Genomic DNA, 19,869 nt, shown 5'->3' on the forward strand with positions numbered 1-19,869 from the left:
CACAATGAACATCCACTACATAATAAACACAATGACCATCCAATACTATAATAAACACAATGACCATCCAATACTATAATAAACACAATGACCATCCACTGCTATAATAAACACAATGACCATCCAATACTATAATAAACACAATGACCATCCACTGCTATAATAAACACAATGACCATCCACTACTATAATAAACACAATGACCATCCACTACTATAATAAACACAATGACCATCCACTACTATAATAAACACAATGACCATCCACTACTATAATAAACACAATGACCATCCACTGCTATAATAAACACAATGACCATCCACTACTATAATAAACACAATGACCATCCAATACTATAATAAACACAATGACCATCCACTACTATAATAAACACAATGAACATCCAATACTATAATAAACACAATGACTATCCAATACTATAATAAACACAATGACCATCCAATACTATCATAAACACAATGACCATCCAATACTATAATAAACACAATGACCATCCAATACTATAATAAACACAATGACCATCCAATACTATAATAAACACAATGACCGTCCAATACTATAATAATCACAATGACCATCCAATACTATAATAAAGACAATGACCATCCAATACTATAATAAACACAATGACCCTCCTCTGACCTCGTTCACAATATATAATAATCACAATGACCATCCAGATGGATAATAAACACAATGACCATCCAGTTGTTTAAACTACCATCCACGAGGGCAATGAATTTAGGCCGAGGGATCTTTTGGATTGAAACACAGCCAATAACAAGATATCTCTCGAGAAATTGCTCACCGCAATGACTCTCCCACCCTAGGACCTCTCCTCTGCCGTTACCCAGGGAGGGAGAGCCTAAAGCTGGGTAAACACAGAGGACACATCCAGCCTGGAGCTCTGTAAACTGTGAATAAGCACTGACCGTCACATGACAGCGCATTCCACTGAAGGAAAGCACAGTGACCATCCAATACTATAATAAACCAATGATCTGGATAATAAACACAATGACCGTTACTACTATAATAAACACAATGACCATCCAATACTATAATAATCACAATGAACCAGATGATCTGGAGACCATCCAATGTATAATAAACACAATGACCATCCAACTATAATAAAACTGTGTGAATAGTTTTCATCTTGTGGATGTTTTTAATAAACATTATGACCATAAATACTGTAATAAACACAATGAAAAGAATGGTACATATTTTCCCCATAAACTAGACATCATGTTTGGGTGGCTATAATAAACCAATGACCATTAATACTGTAATAAACAGTAACTGAAAGGTTGCTGGTTCAAATGACCATCCAATACAGACTAAACAAAACTCTGCTGATGTACCCTTGAGCAATGTACTTAACCCAAATTGCTCTAGGGTTGCTGTCAATAATGTTTGATTCCTGTATCAGGGGGAGTGGGATATGCAAAAAAGAATAATCCAATTCATGCTTGTACATGTGTGAAATAGGACAAATGTAAGCACCCACTTAATGATTATTATATGTAGATTAATACATTCGGTGTAAATACCAAACTGTTTACGTGGAGTAAATACCAAACTGTTTACGTGGAGTAAATACCAAACTGTTTACGTGGAGTAAATACCAAACTGTTTACGTGGAGTAAATACCAAACTGTTTACGTGGAGTAAATACCAAACTGTTTACGTGGAGTAAATACCAAACTGTTTACGTGGAGTAAATACCAAACTGTTTACGTGAGTAAATACCAAACTGTTTACGTGGAGTAAATACCAAACTGTTTACGTGGAGTAAATACCAAACTGTTTACGTGGAGTAAATTCCAAACTGTTTACGTGGAGTAAATACCAAACTGTTTACGTGGAGTAAATACCAAACTGTTTACGTGGAGTAAATACCAAACTGTTTACGTGGAGTAAATTCCAAACTGTTTACGTGGAGTAAATACCAAACTGTTTACGTGGAGTAAATACCAAACTGTTTACGTGGATACCAAACTGTTTACGTGGAGTAAATTCCAAACTGTTTACGTGGAGTAAATACCAAAATGTTTACGCGTATTAGTGTATCAGTCAAGTCACAAGGGGCCCTATTCAATAAAAATTTTCAATTAAAAATTCCATTTTTCCAGGATTAGCTACATGCTACATGCTACATGAATGTCCAAACTATAAACATTATTCTGCTTGGTACATGAATCCAAACTGTACCAGAACACCCCAAAGACCTGGTAATAGGATTTGATTGAATAGTGTCAAGGATACAGTATGAGGAAAAAGCAGCTAATTGAGGTTCAGTGCAGATAAACAGATCCAGCCATAGTGATGCACTCTGGGAAATGAAGTCTCATCCAAGCCCCATGTTCACCAACTCTGATAGTTTATTTTATTTTATTAAACCAGGTAAGTTGACTGAGAACACATTCTCAGCAACAAGCTGGGGATGAATGAGCCAATTGTAAACTGGGGATGAGTAGGTGTGAGTGCCAGATTGGGAAAGGGTAGCCTATTGGTTAGAGCGTTGGACTAGTAACCGAAAGGTTACAAGTTCAAATCCCCGAGCTTACAAGGTAATCTGTCGTTCTGCCCCTGAACAAGGCAGTTAACCCACTAGACCGTCATTGTAAATAAGAATTTGTTCTTAACTGACTTGCCTAGTTAACTGAAATAAAAAATGCCAGGGTTAACACCCCTACTCTTCCAAAAAGTGCCATGGGATCTGTAGTGACCACAAAGTGTCAGGATGCCTGTTTAACATCACATCCAAAAGACAGCACCCTACACAATCTAATATCTTTTTTAGACCAGAGGAAAGGGTGCCTCCTACTGGCCCTCCAACACTAGTTCCAGCAGCATCTGGTCTCCCATCCAGGGACCGACCAGGACCAACTCTGCTTAGCATCAGAAGCAAGCCAGCAGTGGGATGCAAGGTTGTATGCTACCAGTCCGGTAGTGGAGAACTACATGATTTGCGAGGTGTAGTTTCAATTAAATCAATCAAAGTCGTGATAATATATTGAAGAGGTGTTTTGGCTGGAACAAAAGCATGCACACCTGCACACTTGACCCAGAGCACTACAATGCTATAATGGCATATCACTGGCATTTAGGTGTGTGTGTGTGTGTGTGTGTGTGTGTGTGTGTGTGTGTGTGTGTGTGTGTGTGTGTGTGTGTGTGTGTGTGTGTGTGTGTGTGTGTGTGTGTGTGTGTGTGTGTGTGTATACATCTGGATGTGTGATGCCTAAACACTTGAACCCACTCATTGTAGGCCTACCTTGAGATTACATGATCATCGTGATATTTACATAATAGCCAAAATGTCACCAGGACGTCATGTATTCCAGAAATCAATAGTCAGCAGCTTAGGTCGTGTCATTGTTGTAAAGGTTACAAATGAGTAAAGGGAAATACACTTGCCCCTTTGAACTAACAAGAGCTCTTCTGTAGCCTACACGTTATGTGTTTAACGGTTAACGTTGATCTCTTTAAAGCCCACATTTTTTCCTTCAGTGAAGTCTTCTGTCACCTGTCAGAAGCGGAACATGCGCGTTTGAGAGCGCAGGGAGAGAGGGAGAGGATGTGGTGTAGTAGGATAGAACTGAAGACAGACCCGCACGGAAAACCGTCGTCCATCGACAGAAGAGATGCGCGATATCAACACAGAACTGAGAGAACGAGGGAGAGGGCGATGTAAAGATGGAGAAATAATTTGAGATGCACGCAGAGTCGAGGGGGTTCGTTTTCACCGCTTTTCACCACGTTCTTTGGAGCTAGAAACGCAGAGCGTCGCGTCGAAATCGAAACGGGGGGCGGCGGGAGGGGGCCATCATGGGGAACGAAGCGAGCCTCGAAGGCGGCGAAGGGGTGCTTGCTGGATTACCGGAGGGGCTCGCACCGGACGGGAAAGGAGGCTTCATTCGGACCTCCACGGGGGCACAGGTGGACCTGAGCCAACTCAGCGAGGATGACAGAAAGCAACTCGCCGCGGCTATGTCAAGGGCGCAAGCCAACAAGCCCGGGGGCGCGCCCGCTCGAAGGCAGGATATTACTGGCATTTTTGTGCACTTTAAAATGTCCACTCCTCTCCGTACCCCGTCATTTAACGGGCCTATTCATGAAAGAGAACGAAAGGCGTGTGTTTGTGCCGTGTTTTGACTAGGCAGAGCACTGCAGATTGTCAGCAGTGTATCACTATGAATGCACAGGAAAGGAGAATGCATGTTCACACCCATTCACATTTACCATGGGGATAGATGATACCATTCAACAATGGGATAGGTGGTTATTGTTATTGACATTTACAAAGATAGTCTTGAAGCCTTGATAGCCATAAGACCAATGCTGTTTTTACCATAAATTGTTAATTCGCGTAATTTATTCATTTAAAGCATCTGGTAAAATGCTGGACAATTTGTCAGTTCGTTAACAATAGCGCATCAGATCAAATATTAGAATGCACTAAATGGTATGATACTGAAATAATCTCTCGTAACAATTATTTGCATGCGAATTACTCCGTAAATCGTTTAATTGTGCCATTATCAAAGGATAGCCGCTGTAAAATCGGTGGTAAGACACCAGGGTTTGTAAAGAATCGAAATGCCTCCTGGGTAAAAATTACTCTGTCAAGCCACCGTATTTTTCCCCACGAAGGACGCTATCATCCCAAACAAATAGCCTCTCCACTCACGGTGCCAACATTGTATATCACCATTCCAATGTTGTCAAGTATATATCATAGCCTACTCGTATTTACATAGCTTCTATTGCAAATATATGTCAAGAGTCGATATTCAGGCCGACGCTGGCTGTGTGTCCCCTATTGACTAACAATTCCCACCAGTGTATCATTAACATATACATTGGCACACGATACACGTTATCACAAATTCCTTATCACTAATTCGCTCTGTTGGTGAGAACAGTTATTATTACCCAAGCCAGAATAGGGGGAGGGGATACATACATATTAATGTGGCTATATATAGAACAGCGATCGCAAATGCCATCACAGTCATTGATTTCCCCTTATTGCATCTTGAAAGTGGGTTTTGAATTTCATTTTGTAAATGGTTAAGATATCGAACATCTTGTGGAAGGAAGCGCATTAGCCAAGTGGATGAGCGGTCTGTCTGTGAGCTAGTTGCTTTCCATGGTGCTGAAACCAACAGTTGCCAAAAGCAGAACTGGCGGGCTGTTTTTGACACATAAAGGAAAACTCCACCCAAAAACGATCTTTTGGTATTTGTTTCATTAGTCCATTGTTGACATAGTGCCAAAATGTTTTGCTTGTCAGCAATCAAGTTTTTTCAAGATATGTAACTTTCAAAGTACAGAAATCATCCACATATGATGTATTTTGCATCATATGATGCTGCGTTTTGCATAATTTCTGTATTTTGAAAGTTACATAACTTGATTTCTGACAACCAAAATATGTTGAGTCTATGTCAACAATGGACTAATGAAACAAATACCAAAAGATCGTTTTTGGGTGGAGTTTTCCTTTTAAACACCAATTAGATTATGGTCTGTTGGCCTCAAAAAGCAAGCTATTTTTCTCTGTAATTCATGCTTTACCTTCAGGTCAAATTCACAATGACCCTTCACTGTTCCAAACCTGAACCGCTTGATCTTATTTCGTGCTCGGTATTGATCTATCTATCATCTACGTGATAGGTTCAATCTCAGTTGATGAGTAGCAGGGTTGCACCTGACAGCAGTGTAGGCTAGGCTGTCTATCCCACCTCTCAGCTCGATCTAATAAGGCCATATCATCTTACCCCATTGAGCTGTCTCTCACTCTCTCTCCTATATCTCCATGATCTCTCAACTGTAGATGTCATTCAGAGCTATTCACTTTCCCATCAGCACTAGCCTAGGGCTGGTAGTATGCTTGCTTTGTGCTCGCTGTGCCGATGATAGGCCTATGTCCAATGGCTTTGGGGTGAAAGGTTAGCTTGTTGTGTCGGGCAGAGGCTTAAGTGCATTTCGTCATTGAGCATTTAGCCTACAGTATTGCTCAATACCCCCAAAGAGCCACATCTCATGTAGGCCTTGTAGTTAAGTAGGATGCTATTACAACACATCATACCAGATTGTTGAGATGTCTGTAGAATTTGAGTGATGAGTTGTCATATAACAATTATCATTCTTAATGATTTGGTTGTTTGGAAGATCTGTTTATCTGGGATACATATGTGTCTGTATGTGTGTTGAATGATGTATTTAGGAGCTCTTCTGTGGCGATGGTGATCATGAGTGTTTAATTAGTCTCATCTCTAAGTTTGGCAACCGGCAAATATCAGCCATTTGATAGTGTAAAGTAGCTTCCCCTCCTTGTCTCCTCTCCTTCCTCTTCGTTGATCTGAAAATTCAACAACATGGTGGAAGCCTATGGCAATTTGCTTTCACCTATCCAGCTCTGTCACATCAGTACAGATTAAGGAAAGGAGGGAATGAAAGGAAGTCACAGAGTATTAAAATGTATACACACCATCTATTTCCATTTGTACTGCCAAATGACTCTTCTTTGTTTGTTTGTTTGTTTCTTTCTCACACTCTCTCTCTCAGGCCCTCGGAGGCAGATGTTCAGCAGCGGCCCCAGCAGCCAGGAGTTGGACCCTCTGTTCGGCTTAGCAAGAGTCGCACCGTAGACGCGTTTGGAGAGGGCCCCACTGGCAGGCCGGCCCCTGGCCGCAGTCCCTCGTCCCTCAGCCTCTTAGAGTCCCGATTCAGGCAGGAGCCTAAGGACTCAGAGAAGAAAACAGGAATGTTTGGCTCCAGTTTCCTGAGTGGGGCCAACCCGCTTAACGCTGTGTCATCCATGACCTCCCAGGTGTCCTCTGGAATGTCCTCAATGTCCTCCGAGGTCACCTCCATGGGCTCCGGGGTCAACATGCCCTCATTTGGCCTGTTTGACAAGGAAGAAAAGCCTGGAGAGAAGCCCCAAGGTGGGCCCCCAGGGCCAGGCAGCAAGGGCCCCCAGCAGGGGGGGCCAAGACCCCCTGGCCCCGGACAAGGGCCCAGACCCCCTGGGCAGCAAGGGCCCAGAACCCCTGGCCCCGGACAAGGGCCCAGACCCCCTGGGCAGCAAGGGCCCAGAATCCCTGGCCCCGGACAAGGGCCCAGACCCCCTGGGCAGCAAGGGCCCAGACCCACTGGTCAAGGACCCCCTGGGCAGCAAGGGCCCAGAACCCCTGGCCCCGGACAAGGGCCCAGACCCCCCGGGCAGCAAGGGCCCAGACCACCTGGTCAAGGACCCCCTGGCCAGCAAGGACCCAGACCCCCTGTCTCCGGACAAGGGCCCCCTGGGCAGCAAGGGCCCAGACCACCTGGTCAAGTCCCCCCTGGGCAGCAAGGACCTAGACCCCCTGGCCCCGGTCAAGGGCCCCCTGGGCAGCAAGGACCCCCTGGCCCCGGTGCACAGCCAGGTGGGCCAGCTAAAGCTGGGGGTCCCCCTGGTCCACAAGGCCGTGGTAAACCACCTGGAGGTGGGCTGTGTCCGCTGTGCAAGAGTACCCAGCTCAACGTGGGCTCCAAGGAACCACCCAACTTCAGCAACTGTACCATGTGTAAGAACCAGGTGTGCAGCCTATGTGGATTCAGCCCCCCAGACTCGGAGGTAAGAGAATGCCCTCTCTCACCCTCTCTCTCTTTCTCCTGTTCTCTGGTATATATTTATACTACCCTTTCTCTCTCTCTCCACCGTATTTCCATTTTCCCACACTTCCTTTGTCGCTGTTCCTCTCTCGCTTACCCTTAAAATGTATTTGTACTATAGTTTGTGCTGACTGAGGGTCTATTATATGGTGTTTTTTCACATCACATTCTGTCTCAGATGTATCAGACACTTCATTCAATTAAATGTCTACTGCCAGTGTAGTTGCATAGATACAACAACCAGCCTTGAATTAGTTTCAGTTTTCGGTTTCTGTTTCTGTTTATTAGTACAAAATTCACCCAGCATGTCTAAATGACATTTCAACTTCACAAGAGAAGCACAGTACACCATTACAGTACAAAATATACATCAAAAAAGGTGAATCAATCAAAACCAACAGTTAATTCTCATATCTAAAGAAGCCGAGCGATAGTTTTTAAGCATTAGCATTTTTAGCATTAGCATTTTTAGCATGAGCCTTTTCAGCATTAGCATTTTTAGCATTAGCCTTCAAGCATTTAGCGTTCCAGAGATGCCCATGCAGTCAGGCCTAGCTCTGGAAATGCCCCTCATATTAACGTCACACAGCTTGAGGAACAGAGGGGCCATATGGACAGTGGGGAAGCTATCAAGGTGACTCATGTCATGGGCACAGGAAGCCTCCAACCGCCGGCCAATGTCAGGTTTCAGTAACCAACCACACGAGCCATGCACCCCCAAGGCATGATGCCTGTTGAAACTGAGGGGGGCAGGTGATCTGATACTTATCCATATAAGGTATTTATTATAGATATACAGAAAATACAATACAAATAATGAATTCAAAGATTTGGTCATCAGTGCCCCTCTCAAAAAATAATATCTTTGCACACGCTATCAAATAAAACAGCAGAATCACAAAGTGGTCATATTTTGCATCTCTTTTTCTGGGGGTAGAATTATTGAGCATGGTAATCACAAAGAGGGAATGGAAATGTGAGTGTTGTTCTATGCAAGAAGACACTGATAATAACCATGTCAATATTGTCCTCTTTTGTAGGGTTTCTTGTTGTAGACAATGGTAACCAAGGCCATGTCCTGTGTAGTGAACAAAAACATTACACTGTAGCTAAGCTAGTTGTCAGGATATGTGACGAAACTCCATCTTTAGAACAAACATACAGTATATATCATGTAGGAAATCAGTATGAATATCTAATGATATATTTATAAAGTGTTACAGATGCATCAATACAGTTGTTTCCCATTTCTAACTAACCATGAAATGCATCTACTTTCATCAGAGTACTTTTCTTATATTTCAGAAGAATGAATCAACCAATAAACATCTCAAATTAAACAAATAAAATGGTTTGTAATGATGATTTTTTGCCTCAAATTAGAGAAATATTCCATTTGTAATGCAGCCTTGTCAAATAGTACATTTAATGGTGGTTCTGCAAATTGCCACGATCTGCAAATACAGCTCCCGTTACTGCAACACGTAATTAGTATAAATCATTCAATTTGCTTTTAAATCCCTCATGAACTGAGCGAAAAACAATTTACAGTGTGAAAAGAGAATCATGTTATTGAAATTTACTAATTAAGTTGTTTTTTTTCTCTGAATTACTGTGATGTTTCACTTAAAGGAAAGGATTGTGTGTGTGTGTGTGTGTGGGCGTGCTCATGCGCGTGTGTGCATGTGCGTGTCATTGTGTGTGTGCGTGTGTGTGCGTGTGTGTGTGTACCTGTTTTCATGGCAAATATAAAAATACAAAGCAGAACATACTGTTTGGTCCTTTAAAAACATGCTGTATGTAAAATATTGTGTGCTATAACTTGGAAATTAAATAAATGTCACTCTGGGTGACAACATAATGGTATTTGTTTCCAACATTTGGGCTGTTTTCCTAAAGAAGTTAAGTCCGCTTTGTGTTTTGTTTCCTTGCCACGTTACTAATGAGTATCGCGATACTGGTACTGTCCCGGGCCATACAGTACATGTGTGTATAAGTGTGTGTCGTATGTCTGACCATGTTTTGTATCTTTTCAGGGTAAAGAGTGGCTGTGTCTCAACTGCCAGATGCAGAGGGCTATGGGGGGTATGGATGACCCTCCTATGATGGGCAAGGGCTCTGCCCCTCCTTCACCCTCAAGGAAAGACCCTGGAAAAGATGGCAAGAAGCCCAATCTACTGATTAAGCAGCAGAGCATCTCCGACAGAGGCTTAACCCCTCCAACCACGCCCAAACAGAAATCCCCCGGCCCATCTTCCCCGAAAGGCAGCCCCCAGCCCTCACCGGCCAAAGGTAAACAGGAGTCCAGCTTCTTCGGGGGTCTGGGGGGCATCAGCCTAGGGGGGCTCACCGATGTGGCCAAGCCTCCAGCCGCTGCCTCCCAGGCGGCCGAGTCCATCACGGGAACAATGTTCAGTGGCTTTGGTGGGTTCACTGGATCAGCCAAACCTGATCGGGCCAAAGCCGCTGCTGGTACCCAAAAAACAGCAGAGTCGGTGACGGGAAAGATGTTCAGTGGGTTCGGTGGTTTTACTGAGACAGCCAAGCCCCCGGCGGCTGCCTCCCAGATGTTTGGCTTTGGCTCGTCTATCTTGAGCTCGGCCACCAACCTCATGACCACCGACTCTGTGGACTCTGTGGACTCTGTGGATGAGAAAGCTGGTTCTCCTGCCGATTCTCCTGCCGGTTCTCCTGCCGGCTCTCCCCCAGACTCCCCCTTCTCTGCCCCCGGTTCTCCCTCGGTTCTCCCCCGGAATCTCCCTTCTCCGCTCCCGGGTCCCCCCCCGACTCAGACAGCCCTGACACCCCACCGGCCTCCAAGAAGGCCCCCAAACGTGCCGTCTCCCTGCTGAAGGACCAAAAGTCCATAGAAGCAGATCCCTCTGTGGAGCCTCTGAGAGCGGGGGAGCCCCTTACTACGGCCACAGGATCGGGGGCCCAGGAAAACTGCCCTCTGTGTAAGGTGGAGCTGAACGTTGGATCAGCAGACCCCCCTAACTACAGCAACTGCACTGAGTGCAAGAAGAGTGTGTGCAACCTGTGTGGCTTCAACCCCACACCTCATCTTGGTGAGGTAAGACCAGTACAGCTTTCACTACTGCTAAAATAGAAACAGTTCTGCTGAAAGGTACACAAACCATACAAGGATTTCAGCCGTTTCCATTGTTACAGTAGGTGGGTTAGGGCTACAGTCTTCTGTACACTCCATGTTGTTCAGTCACTCACTGGCTATATAAAAACCACGTCTGCAGTCAATTTGGTTTCTATATCTTCCAATTGTAATCAGGACACAAATATTGACACCCTGTTTAAAGGTACCCCTCTTACCATAAGTGAACCTGAACGTTGGTCACGGTCTTGGTGGTCATGACTGCTGCACGTGTTTGACCTTTGAGGGAGTGGTTTGTGGTTGATGCGTTTAGCTTTCCCTAGCCTCCTAGCTGCCCTGTAGTCTAACTCTAAGCCATTGTGGGGCTAGGTTAATAAGGCTAAATGAATGCCATTTAAATGGCCATCTCATTATTGAGCGACATTTACACTTCAAAAGGCTGCCACTTGACTCTGTAATCTAAGAGAGGGGCGTGTGTGTGTGTGTGTGTGTGTGTGTGTGTGTGTGTGTGTGTGTGTGTGTGTGTGTGTGTGTGTGTGTGTGTGTGTGTGTGTGTGTGTGTGGTCATAGGAACCAAATACTCTTTAATTTCTCATCTTCCTAGGAGGTTATAGAGTGTTATTACTGGTGTGTCCCATTGACGCTGAATTAACATACATCACTTACATTCAGTTCCCAAGAACAGATGGTTTATGGGGTCCTCAAATTATATTAATGGAAGAACTGCACAGAATTTCATTCAGTTCAGCGAATCAAAGCTCACTGTCAAACAGTATTCTGATGGGAAAATACACCAGTAGCCGACTTATCGCTTGTCTACTGTGTAACTGCTGTATATTTTGGTTGACAGGTCAATAGGGTGTAATCCGGGTAGCGTTGGTTTCTCAATTATAATAGCAAGTTTGGTTGAACTGTGACTAGATTGTCTTTGTTATCGACCATGTCTGGCTCGGCTTAGGAGCTACTCACAGTGTAAGTTGTTCAACCTTGAGTGAAAGCAGTGAACGTGTTGAAAGCAGGTATAGTTGAGCTCACGCGATGGCAGGTTTGGCGTAGCTTCACATGCTAGCTTCCCTATGCTAGTAGGTAGTTTAGTGTTTAGCGGTGTAGCGCGTGGCCAGTTCCCTTAGTAATCACGCTACTGGTCTATTTAAGGTGTTCCGGGGAGATTAGGCAGTCTAACTCCTTGTCACACGGTGAAAACCATGACTCCACCACCACGCCCAACAAGAAGGCCGCCACTCCATTATGAAACAACATCACTGAAAAGGCTCTCCATTTTCCCGTGGAGTTCATCATTTACGTTTAGGTTTATTTAACATTATTGTATGTAGAAACACATACACTGTGATGTCATACAGTACTTCAAAGGACAGTTAAAATAGAGGTAGATCCTCATGTATCTTTGTGTTGGCTTAGACAGCTAGTTACTACATACTACTATGTACCCTAAGGTTGTCACTAGTGTAACTACCTCCTTACTACACAGGTGGCACTTACTTTACCTACTAATTTTAGCTCCTAGAGGAGCAAAGGCCCTCAGGTTACGGCCTCTGGACTACACAGGTCAACTCAATATAAAATGCTACCAATATCATAGACTGGTATGTATCGCTGTGTTGTCGTACTGGCCCATCTTTGGCAGTAATGAGGAGCAGCGTATTCCTCAAATGAAGTCCAAGGCACGGGGAAATGTGTAATTACGTTGGGGAGATCAGCATCCTAGGTGATTATGTTCTTAGACGGCCTAATGAGCCAAAGATTAGGTGTCTCTGGACCAGTGTGTCTTAACACGAACCAATATACTTGTTTTGCTCAAAATCAGGGTTGTGTTCATTAGGCACCAAACAGAAGAAAACTGACTGAAATAGTGAGGGACTAGCTGGACTTGTCCAATAAGAAATGCTGATTTTCATTTCCAATGCAAAACGCTTTGTGACAGTGTGCAATTATGAACACAACCCAGGTGCGGAGTATAACCGACAGAGATGAAATACCACCATGTTTCAGGGACTATGTAAATTCATCTTTACTCAGTCGAGAATGAATAGGACATTCTGATCATGGATTGAAAAGGTTCACTGAAAAACATACTAATTGAAAAAGTCCTAATTTCCTGATTTATACATGTTGAATTTCAATCCCAAACCTGATTTTAACTGAGCTGAAATTCAATTCAACCCAACCAGACATGCATCTAATCTGATCCAATCCATTCAAGGATACTTCATGAAACTGAACTTGTTGATTGATGGAGAGCTACATAGAGCCCTGGGTCCTTTGTGATGAAGAGGAATAGATAGATGATGTGAGTCATTGGTCTAGGACAGAGCACGCTGCTGGATGGCCATGTGAACGAGGCTGCTCCTGCCCCAGTCTACCTACCTCAGTACACTGACTCATTCACCCCTTTCTCTGCTTCGTCAGCAGACATGCCTTGCCTCTGTCACTCTCCCAACACTTGCTCCGAGCTGAGGATTTGTTTGTGTGTATTTGTTTGTGTGTATTTGTGTGTGTGTGTGTGTGTGTGTGTGTGTGTGTGTGTGTGTGTGTGTGTGTGTGTGTGTGTGTGTGTGTGTGTGTGTGTGTGTGTGTGTGTTAGGGGTTGTGTGTATGTGTGGGGGTTGGTACATGCATTGCATTGAGTCTGAAGGAGCATTTATCTGTGTGTTGGTGTTTGTTTGGTGTGTGGTGTGTGTTGCTTGCTGTGTAGGCGTGCTGTAGAAAAAGTCATCTCTGCTTCCTAAAAGGATTTAAAGGGCATCAGGAAGCCTGTCCCAGTCAGAAGAGGTGTCCCTTAACCTTCCTCAATATGAGCCTCTCTCTCTCTCTCTCTCTTCTGTTATTATCTCTGTTCATTTCTCTGTTTCCATGTTTATTTGAGTAAAGAACTGTACATATCAGATAAAAACCTGAAAACAGGCCCGATGGAAACAGAGCATTGTCGGGAACCTTTCCTAAATGTTGATCAAACAAATTACATTAGACCAGTGGATTATAATTCCTTTTTTGTCCGAATATTAGAACATTTGCTTGGAAATCTTTTGACAAATGGATGGGAACCTAGCTTCTGTCTCTCTGTCCCTCTCTCTCTCTCTTACAGTCTCTTTCATTTTGTTTTCTGTCCCTCTCTCTCTTTCATTTTGTTTTCTGTCCCTCTCTTTCTCTTACTGTCTCTTTCATTTGTTTTCTGTCCCTCTCTCTCTCTTACTGTCTCTTTCATTTTGTTTTCTGTCCCTCTCTCTCTCTTACTGTCTCTTTCATTTTGTTTTCTGTCCCTCTCTCTCTTACTGTCTCTTTCATTTTGTTTTCTGTCCCTCTCTCTCTCTTACTGTCTCTTTCATTTTGTTTTCTGTCCCTCTCTCTCTCTTACTGTCTCTTTCATTTTGTTTTCTGTCCCTCTCTTTCTCTTACTGTCTCTTTCATTTTGTTTTCTGTCCCTCTCTCTCTTTCATTTTGTTTTCTGTCCCTCTCTTTCTCTTACTGTCTCTTTCATTTTGTTTTCTGTCCCTCTCTCTCTCTTACTGTCTCTTTCATTTTGTTTTCTGTCCCTCTCTTTCTCCCTCTTTTTATTTCTCGTCTACCCATCAGCTGATCAAATCAAATCTGTTAGTAGTTTAGATGTTGTTCTCAAGGATCTCTGGCTGTTCTGGCTCTACTGTTCTGGCTCTACTGTTCTACCTCTACTGTTCTGGCTCTACTGTTCTGGCTCTACTGTTCTACCTCTACTGTTCTGGCTCTACTGTTCTGGCTCTACTGTTCTGGCTCTACTGTTCTGGCTCTACTGTTCTACCTCTACTGTTCTGGCTCTACTGTTCTGGCTCTACTGTTCTGGCTCTACTGTTCTGCCTCTACTGTTCTGGCTCTACTGTTCTGCCTCTACTGTTCTGGCTCTACTGTTCTGGCTCTACTGTTCTGCCTCTACTGTTCTGGCTCTACTGTTCCACCTCTACTGTTCTGGCTCTACTGTTCTGCCTCTACTGTTCTGCCTCTACTGTTCTGCCTCTAATGTTTGACAATATTTACTCTTGCTCTCCCCAAGCATAAAATACATTGAATCTGTCTCTGAAATGGCTTCTGCCCAGCACAACACTTTAAAACCTCTTCCCTGTCATTTTTGTTCCAGCTCAGCACTAACACACCTCAATGGCTTGGTGATTAGTGGACTAGTTGAATCAGGTGTGTTAGAATAACAATATGCAGTTTATTCATTTCAAATAATTTTTGTTATATTATATTTATAGTCCACTCAGTAACGTATGAGACTGCTGCGATGCAGACACTACTGTAGGAGGCTGCCTTGTTGCTCACATCAGGCAGCATCCAAGTCCCTTGTCAGAATTATATTATATAACCTAGGGAGAGGAACCATGACACATGAGCTACAACATTCACTGGACTAAGCCATTTCCAAAGCCTGCTCTGTGGACAACCTCACAGATATGTCTTTGTGTCAACATACAGAGACAATGAATATGCTATAGTCATATAATATCATTTATTATACTTTATAGTAGAGACCATCACCATCATGGGGAAGCTGAATCCAACATTTAGGTTCATGATCCAACATTTTACTTTTCTATCTGGCCATCATATCAAAGATAAATATGTATTTATCTGAGGCAGATTGTGTTTGTTTACAAATAGGTCTACAGGACCAATACGATGTGACATTATTCATCCTGGATAAATGAATGGCTGTACACCTGTGGTCAGCTGGGTACACTTGTGGTCAGCTGGGTACACTTGTGGTCAGCTGGGTACACCTGTGGTTAGCTGGGCACACCTGTGGTCAGCTGGATACACCTGTGGTAGGCTGGGTACACCTGTGGTCAGCTGGGTACACCTATGGTGAGCTGGGTACACTTGTGGTCAGCTGGGTACACCTGTGGTTAGCTGGGTACACCTGTGGTCAGCTGGGTACACCTGTGGTTAGCTGGGTACACCTGTGGTCAGCTGGGTACACCTGTGGTTAGCTGGGTACACCTGTGGTTAGCTGGGTACACCTGTGGTCAGCTCGGTACACCTGTGGTCAGCTGGGTACACCTGTGGTTAGCTGGGTACACCTGTGGTTAGCTGGGTACACCTGTGGTTAGCTGGGTACACCTGTGGTCAGCTGGGTACACCTGTGGTTAGCTGGGTACACCTGTGGTTAGCTGGGTACACCTGTGGTTATTTGGGTACACCTGTGGTCAGCTGGGTGCACCTGTGATTAGGGGTTCCCCAGGGTGTTATTTTGGTTGTCCATCTGCTCCAGGTTAGGTTGAGTCAGAGCCAACTCATATACTAGTAGGGTTGTGATGATATTGTTTCCATGGCAAAAATGGAAACACAAAGTAGAAATACACTTTGGTCCTTTAAAAACCTGCTGTATGGAAAATATTGTGTTCTATACCTTGGAAAATAAATAAAATGTGACTATGGATGACAACAGAAAGGTGCTTGATTTCATAAAGAAGTTAAATCCACTTTGTTTTGTTTCCTTGCCAAGATATTAACAGGTATTGCAATACTGGTATCGTCCCGGCCTTAAATACTAACACACACACACACACACACACACACACACACACACACACACACACACACACACACACACACACACACACACACACACACACACACACACACACACACACACACAGCCCCACCTGTTTCCTCTGCCCTGAATGATCTGCTCACTGTCTGTGTTATTTTGGCTGGACAAACACACACACACCTCTATTTCTTGGCTTTGTGTGGTGTTTCCTGTAGTCTCCTTATTAATTTCAGGTTGGTGCCCACACTGCCTCCCACACTGTGAGCCTGCTTCAGCCCACACTGCCTCCCACACTATGAGCCTGCTTCAGCCCACACTGCCTCCCACACTATGAGCCTGCTTCAGCACACACTGTGAGCCTGCTTCAGCCCACACTGCCTCCCACACTATGAGCCTGCTTCAGCACACACTGTGAGCCTGCTTCAGCCCACACTGCCTCCCACACTGTGAGCCTGCTTCAGCCCACACTGCCTCCCACACTGTGAGCCTGCTTCAGCCCAAACTGCCTCCCACACTGTGAGCCTGCTTCAACCCACACTGCCTCCCACACTGTGAGCCTGCTTCAGCCCACACTGCCTCCCACACTGTGAGCCTGCTTCAGCCCACACTGCCTCCCACACTGTGAGCCTGCTTCAACCCACACTGCCTCCCACACTGTGAGCCTGCTTCAACCCACACTGCCTCCCACACTGTGAGCCTGCTTCAGCACACACTGTGAGCCTGCTTCAGCCCACACTGCCTCCAACACTGTGAGCCTGCTTCAGCCCACACTCTCTCCCACACTGTGAGCCTGCTTCAACCCACACTGCCTCCCACACTGTGAGCCTGCTTCAACCCACACTGCCTCCCACACTATGAGCCTGCTTCAGCCCACACTGCCTCTCACACTGTGAGCCTGCTTCAACCCACACTGCCTCCCACACTGTGAGCCTGCTTCAACCCACACTGCCTCCCACACTGTGATCCTGCTTCAGCCCACACTGCCTCCCACACTGTGAGCCTGCTTCAGCCCACACTGCCTCCCACACTGTGAGCCTGCTTCAGCCCACACTGCCTCCCACACTGTGAGCCTGCTTCAGCCCACACTGCTAGCATATGAACAGGAATGTCTTCTATTGGCTCACACAAATACACATACATACATACATACATACATACATACATACATACATACATACATACATACATACATACATACATACATACATACATACATACATACATAAATTAAGTTGACTGTGCCTTTAAACAGCTTGGAAAATTCCATAAAATGATGTCATGGCTTTAGAAGCTTCTGATCGGCTAATTGACATCATTTGAGTCAATTGGAGGTGTACCTGTGGATGTATTTCAAGGCCTACCTTCAAAGTCAGTGCCTCTTTGCTTGACATCATGGGAAAATCAAAAGAAATCAGCCAAGACCTCAGAAAAAAATTGTAGACCTCCACAAGTCTGGTTCATTCTTGGGAGCAATTTCTAAACACCTGAAGGTACCACGTTCATCTTTACAAACAATAGTACGCAAGTATAAACACCATGGGACCACGCAGCCATCATACCGCTCAGGAAGGAGACGTGTTCTGTCTCCTAGAGATGAACGTACTTTGGTACGAAAAGTGCAAATCAATCCCACAATAACAGCAAAGGACCTTGTGAGGATGCTGGAGGAAACAGGTACAAAGTATCTATATCCACAGTAAAACGAGTCCTATATCGATACAACCTGAAAGGCCGCTCAGCAGGGAAGAAGCCACTGCTCCAAAACCGTCTTTAAAAAGCCAGACTACGGTTTGCAACTGCACATGGGGACGAAGATCGTACTTTTTTTTCGTACTTTTCGTACAAATGTCCTCTGGTTTGATGAAATAAAAATAGAACTGTTTAGCCATAATGACCATCGTTATGTTTGGAGGAAAAAGGGGGTGGCATGCAAGCCGAAGAACACCATCCCAACCGTGATGCACGGGGGTGGCAGCATCATGTTGTGGGGGTGCTTTGCTGCTGGAGGGACTGGTGCACTTCACAAAATAGATGGCCTCATGAGGAAGGAAAATTATGTGGATATATTGAAGCAACATCTCAAGACATCAGTCAGGAAGCTAAAGCTTGGTTGCAAATGGGTCTTTCAAATGGACAATGACCGCAAGCATACTTCCAAACTTGTGGCAAAATGGCTTAAGGACAACAAAGTCAAGGAATTTGAGTGGCCATCACAAACCCACAAAGCCCTAAACTTATGACCCAAGTTAAACAATTTAAAGGCACTGCTACCAAATACTACTTGATGGTATGTAAATTTCTGACCCACTGGGAATGTGATGAAAGAAATTAAATATGAAATAAATCATTCTCTCAACTATTATTCTGACATTTCACATTCTAAAGGTAAGGTGGTGATCCTAACTGATCAAAGACAGGGAATTTTTGATAGGATTAAATGTCAGGAATTGTGAAAATCTTTGTTTAAATGTAGTTGGCTAAGGTGTATGTAAACTTCCAACTGCAACTGTACATACATACAGAGATGCACACAGATTGATGCACACAGAGACAAAGAAATGCACACATTCAGAGATACACACACAGACAAATGGAACGCATCAATACTGTACACAGACACACACATAGAGATACACACACACACAGCCTTGTGCAGTGTTAACAGAAGCATCTCTCTCTCTCTCTCTCTCTCTCTCTCTCTCTCTCTCTCTCTCTCAGCCTCATTAATCCACCATTCCAGCCAAGTCTGCTGTATACAGTAGAACTGAGTTCCATGTATGTGTGTGTGTGTCTTTGTGCGTCCCTCTGTGTGTGTGTGTCTTTGAGCGTCCCTCTGTGTGTGTGTGTCTTTGTGCGTCCCTCTGTGTGTGTGTGTGTGTGTCTTTGAGCGTCCCTCTGTGTGTGTGTGTGTGTCTTTGAGCGTCCCTCTGTGTGTGTGTGTCTTTGAGCGTCCCTCTGTGTGTGTGTGTGTGTGTGTGTGTGTGTGTGTGTGTGTGTGTGTGTCTTTGAGCGTCCCTCTGTGTGTGTGTCTTTGTCTGTCTGTATACACTACCGTCACTCTCACTCCCATCACTTGCCCCGAGGACAGAAATGGACAAAAATAGCCTGAGCTACAAAAGAGCTACTGAGGATACAAGCAACTACAGGGCGCCATGGGAAATCATCTCTCTCTCTCTCTCTCTCTCTCTCTCTCTCTCTCTCTCTCTCTCTCTCTCTCTCTCTCTGACCATGGAGGTGTGTGAGTCTTAGGAAGAGAGAAAAGTTTAGCATATACACCCAATAAAGTATGTGTGACTATGGGAGGCCTGGTGAATGTAGTTGTGTTTGTGTACATTTATGTGTTTAATATTGCCTTTCCCACAGACCAATACTATGTAGTGTAAAATGTCCAACTTCAAATGGAAGCTGCCTGAACATCACAGGTAGTAAAGTGTTTGTACTATCTGTTTGGTGTTTTACTCTGTGTGACATATGGGGTTAGCAAACCTCCAGGGCCCTAGTCGGTACAGCTCCCCCTGTTATACAGACC

At 44.4% G+C, this 19,869-nt stretch overlaps 1 protein-coding gene across 1 annotated transcript in view; it reads left to right on the plus strand.

Moving 5' to 3' along the window:
- Window positions 1-3,831: 3,831 nt before the first annotated feature.
- LOC115126427 (protein piccolo-like) overlaps window positions 3,832-19,869 on the plus strand; it is a 74,994-nt gene continuing 58,956 nt past the window's right edge. The window contains 4 exon segments of the mRNA XM_065021499.1: window positions 3,832-4,064; window positions 6,601-7,651; window positions 9,726-10,425; window positions 10,428-10,762. Of these exon segments, the coding sequence (XP_064877571.1) occupies window positions 3,856-4,064; window positions 6,601-7,651; window positions 9,726-10,425; window positions 10,428-10,762 (2,295 nt within the window). The 5' untranslated portion in view covers window positions 3,832-3,855.

The sequence above is a fragment of the Oncorhynchus nerka genome, linkage group LG8, assembly GCF_034236695.1.
Source record: "Oncorhynchus nerka isolate Pitt River linkage group LG8, Oner_Uvic_2.0, whole genome shotgun sequence".
Classification (NCBI taxonomy): Eukaryota; Metazoa; Chordata; class Actinopteri; order Salmoniformes; family Salmonidae; genus Oncorhynchus; species Oncorhynchus nerka.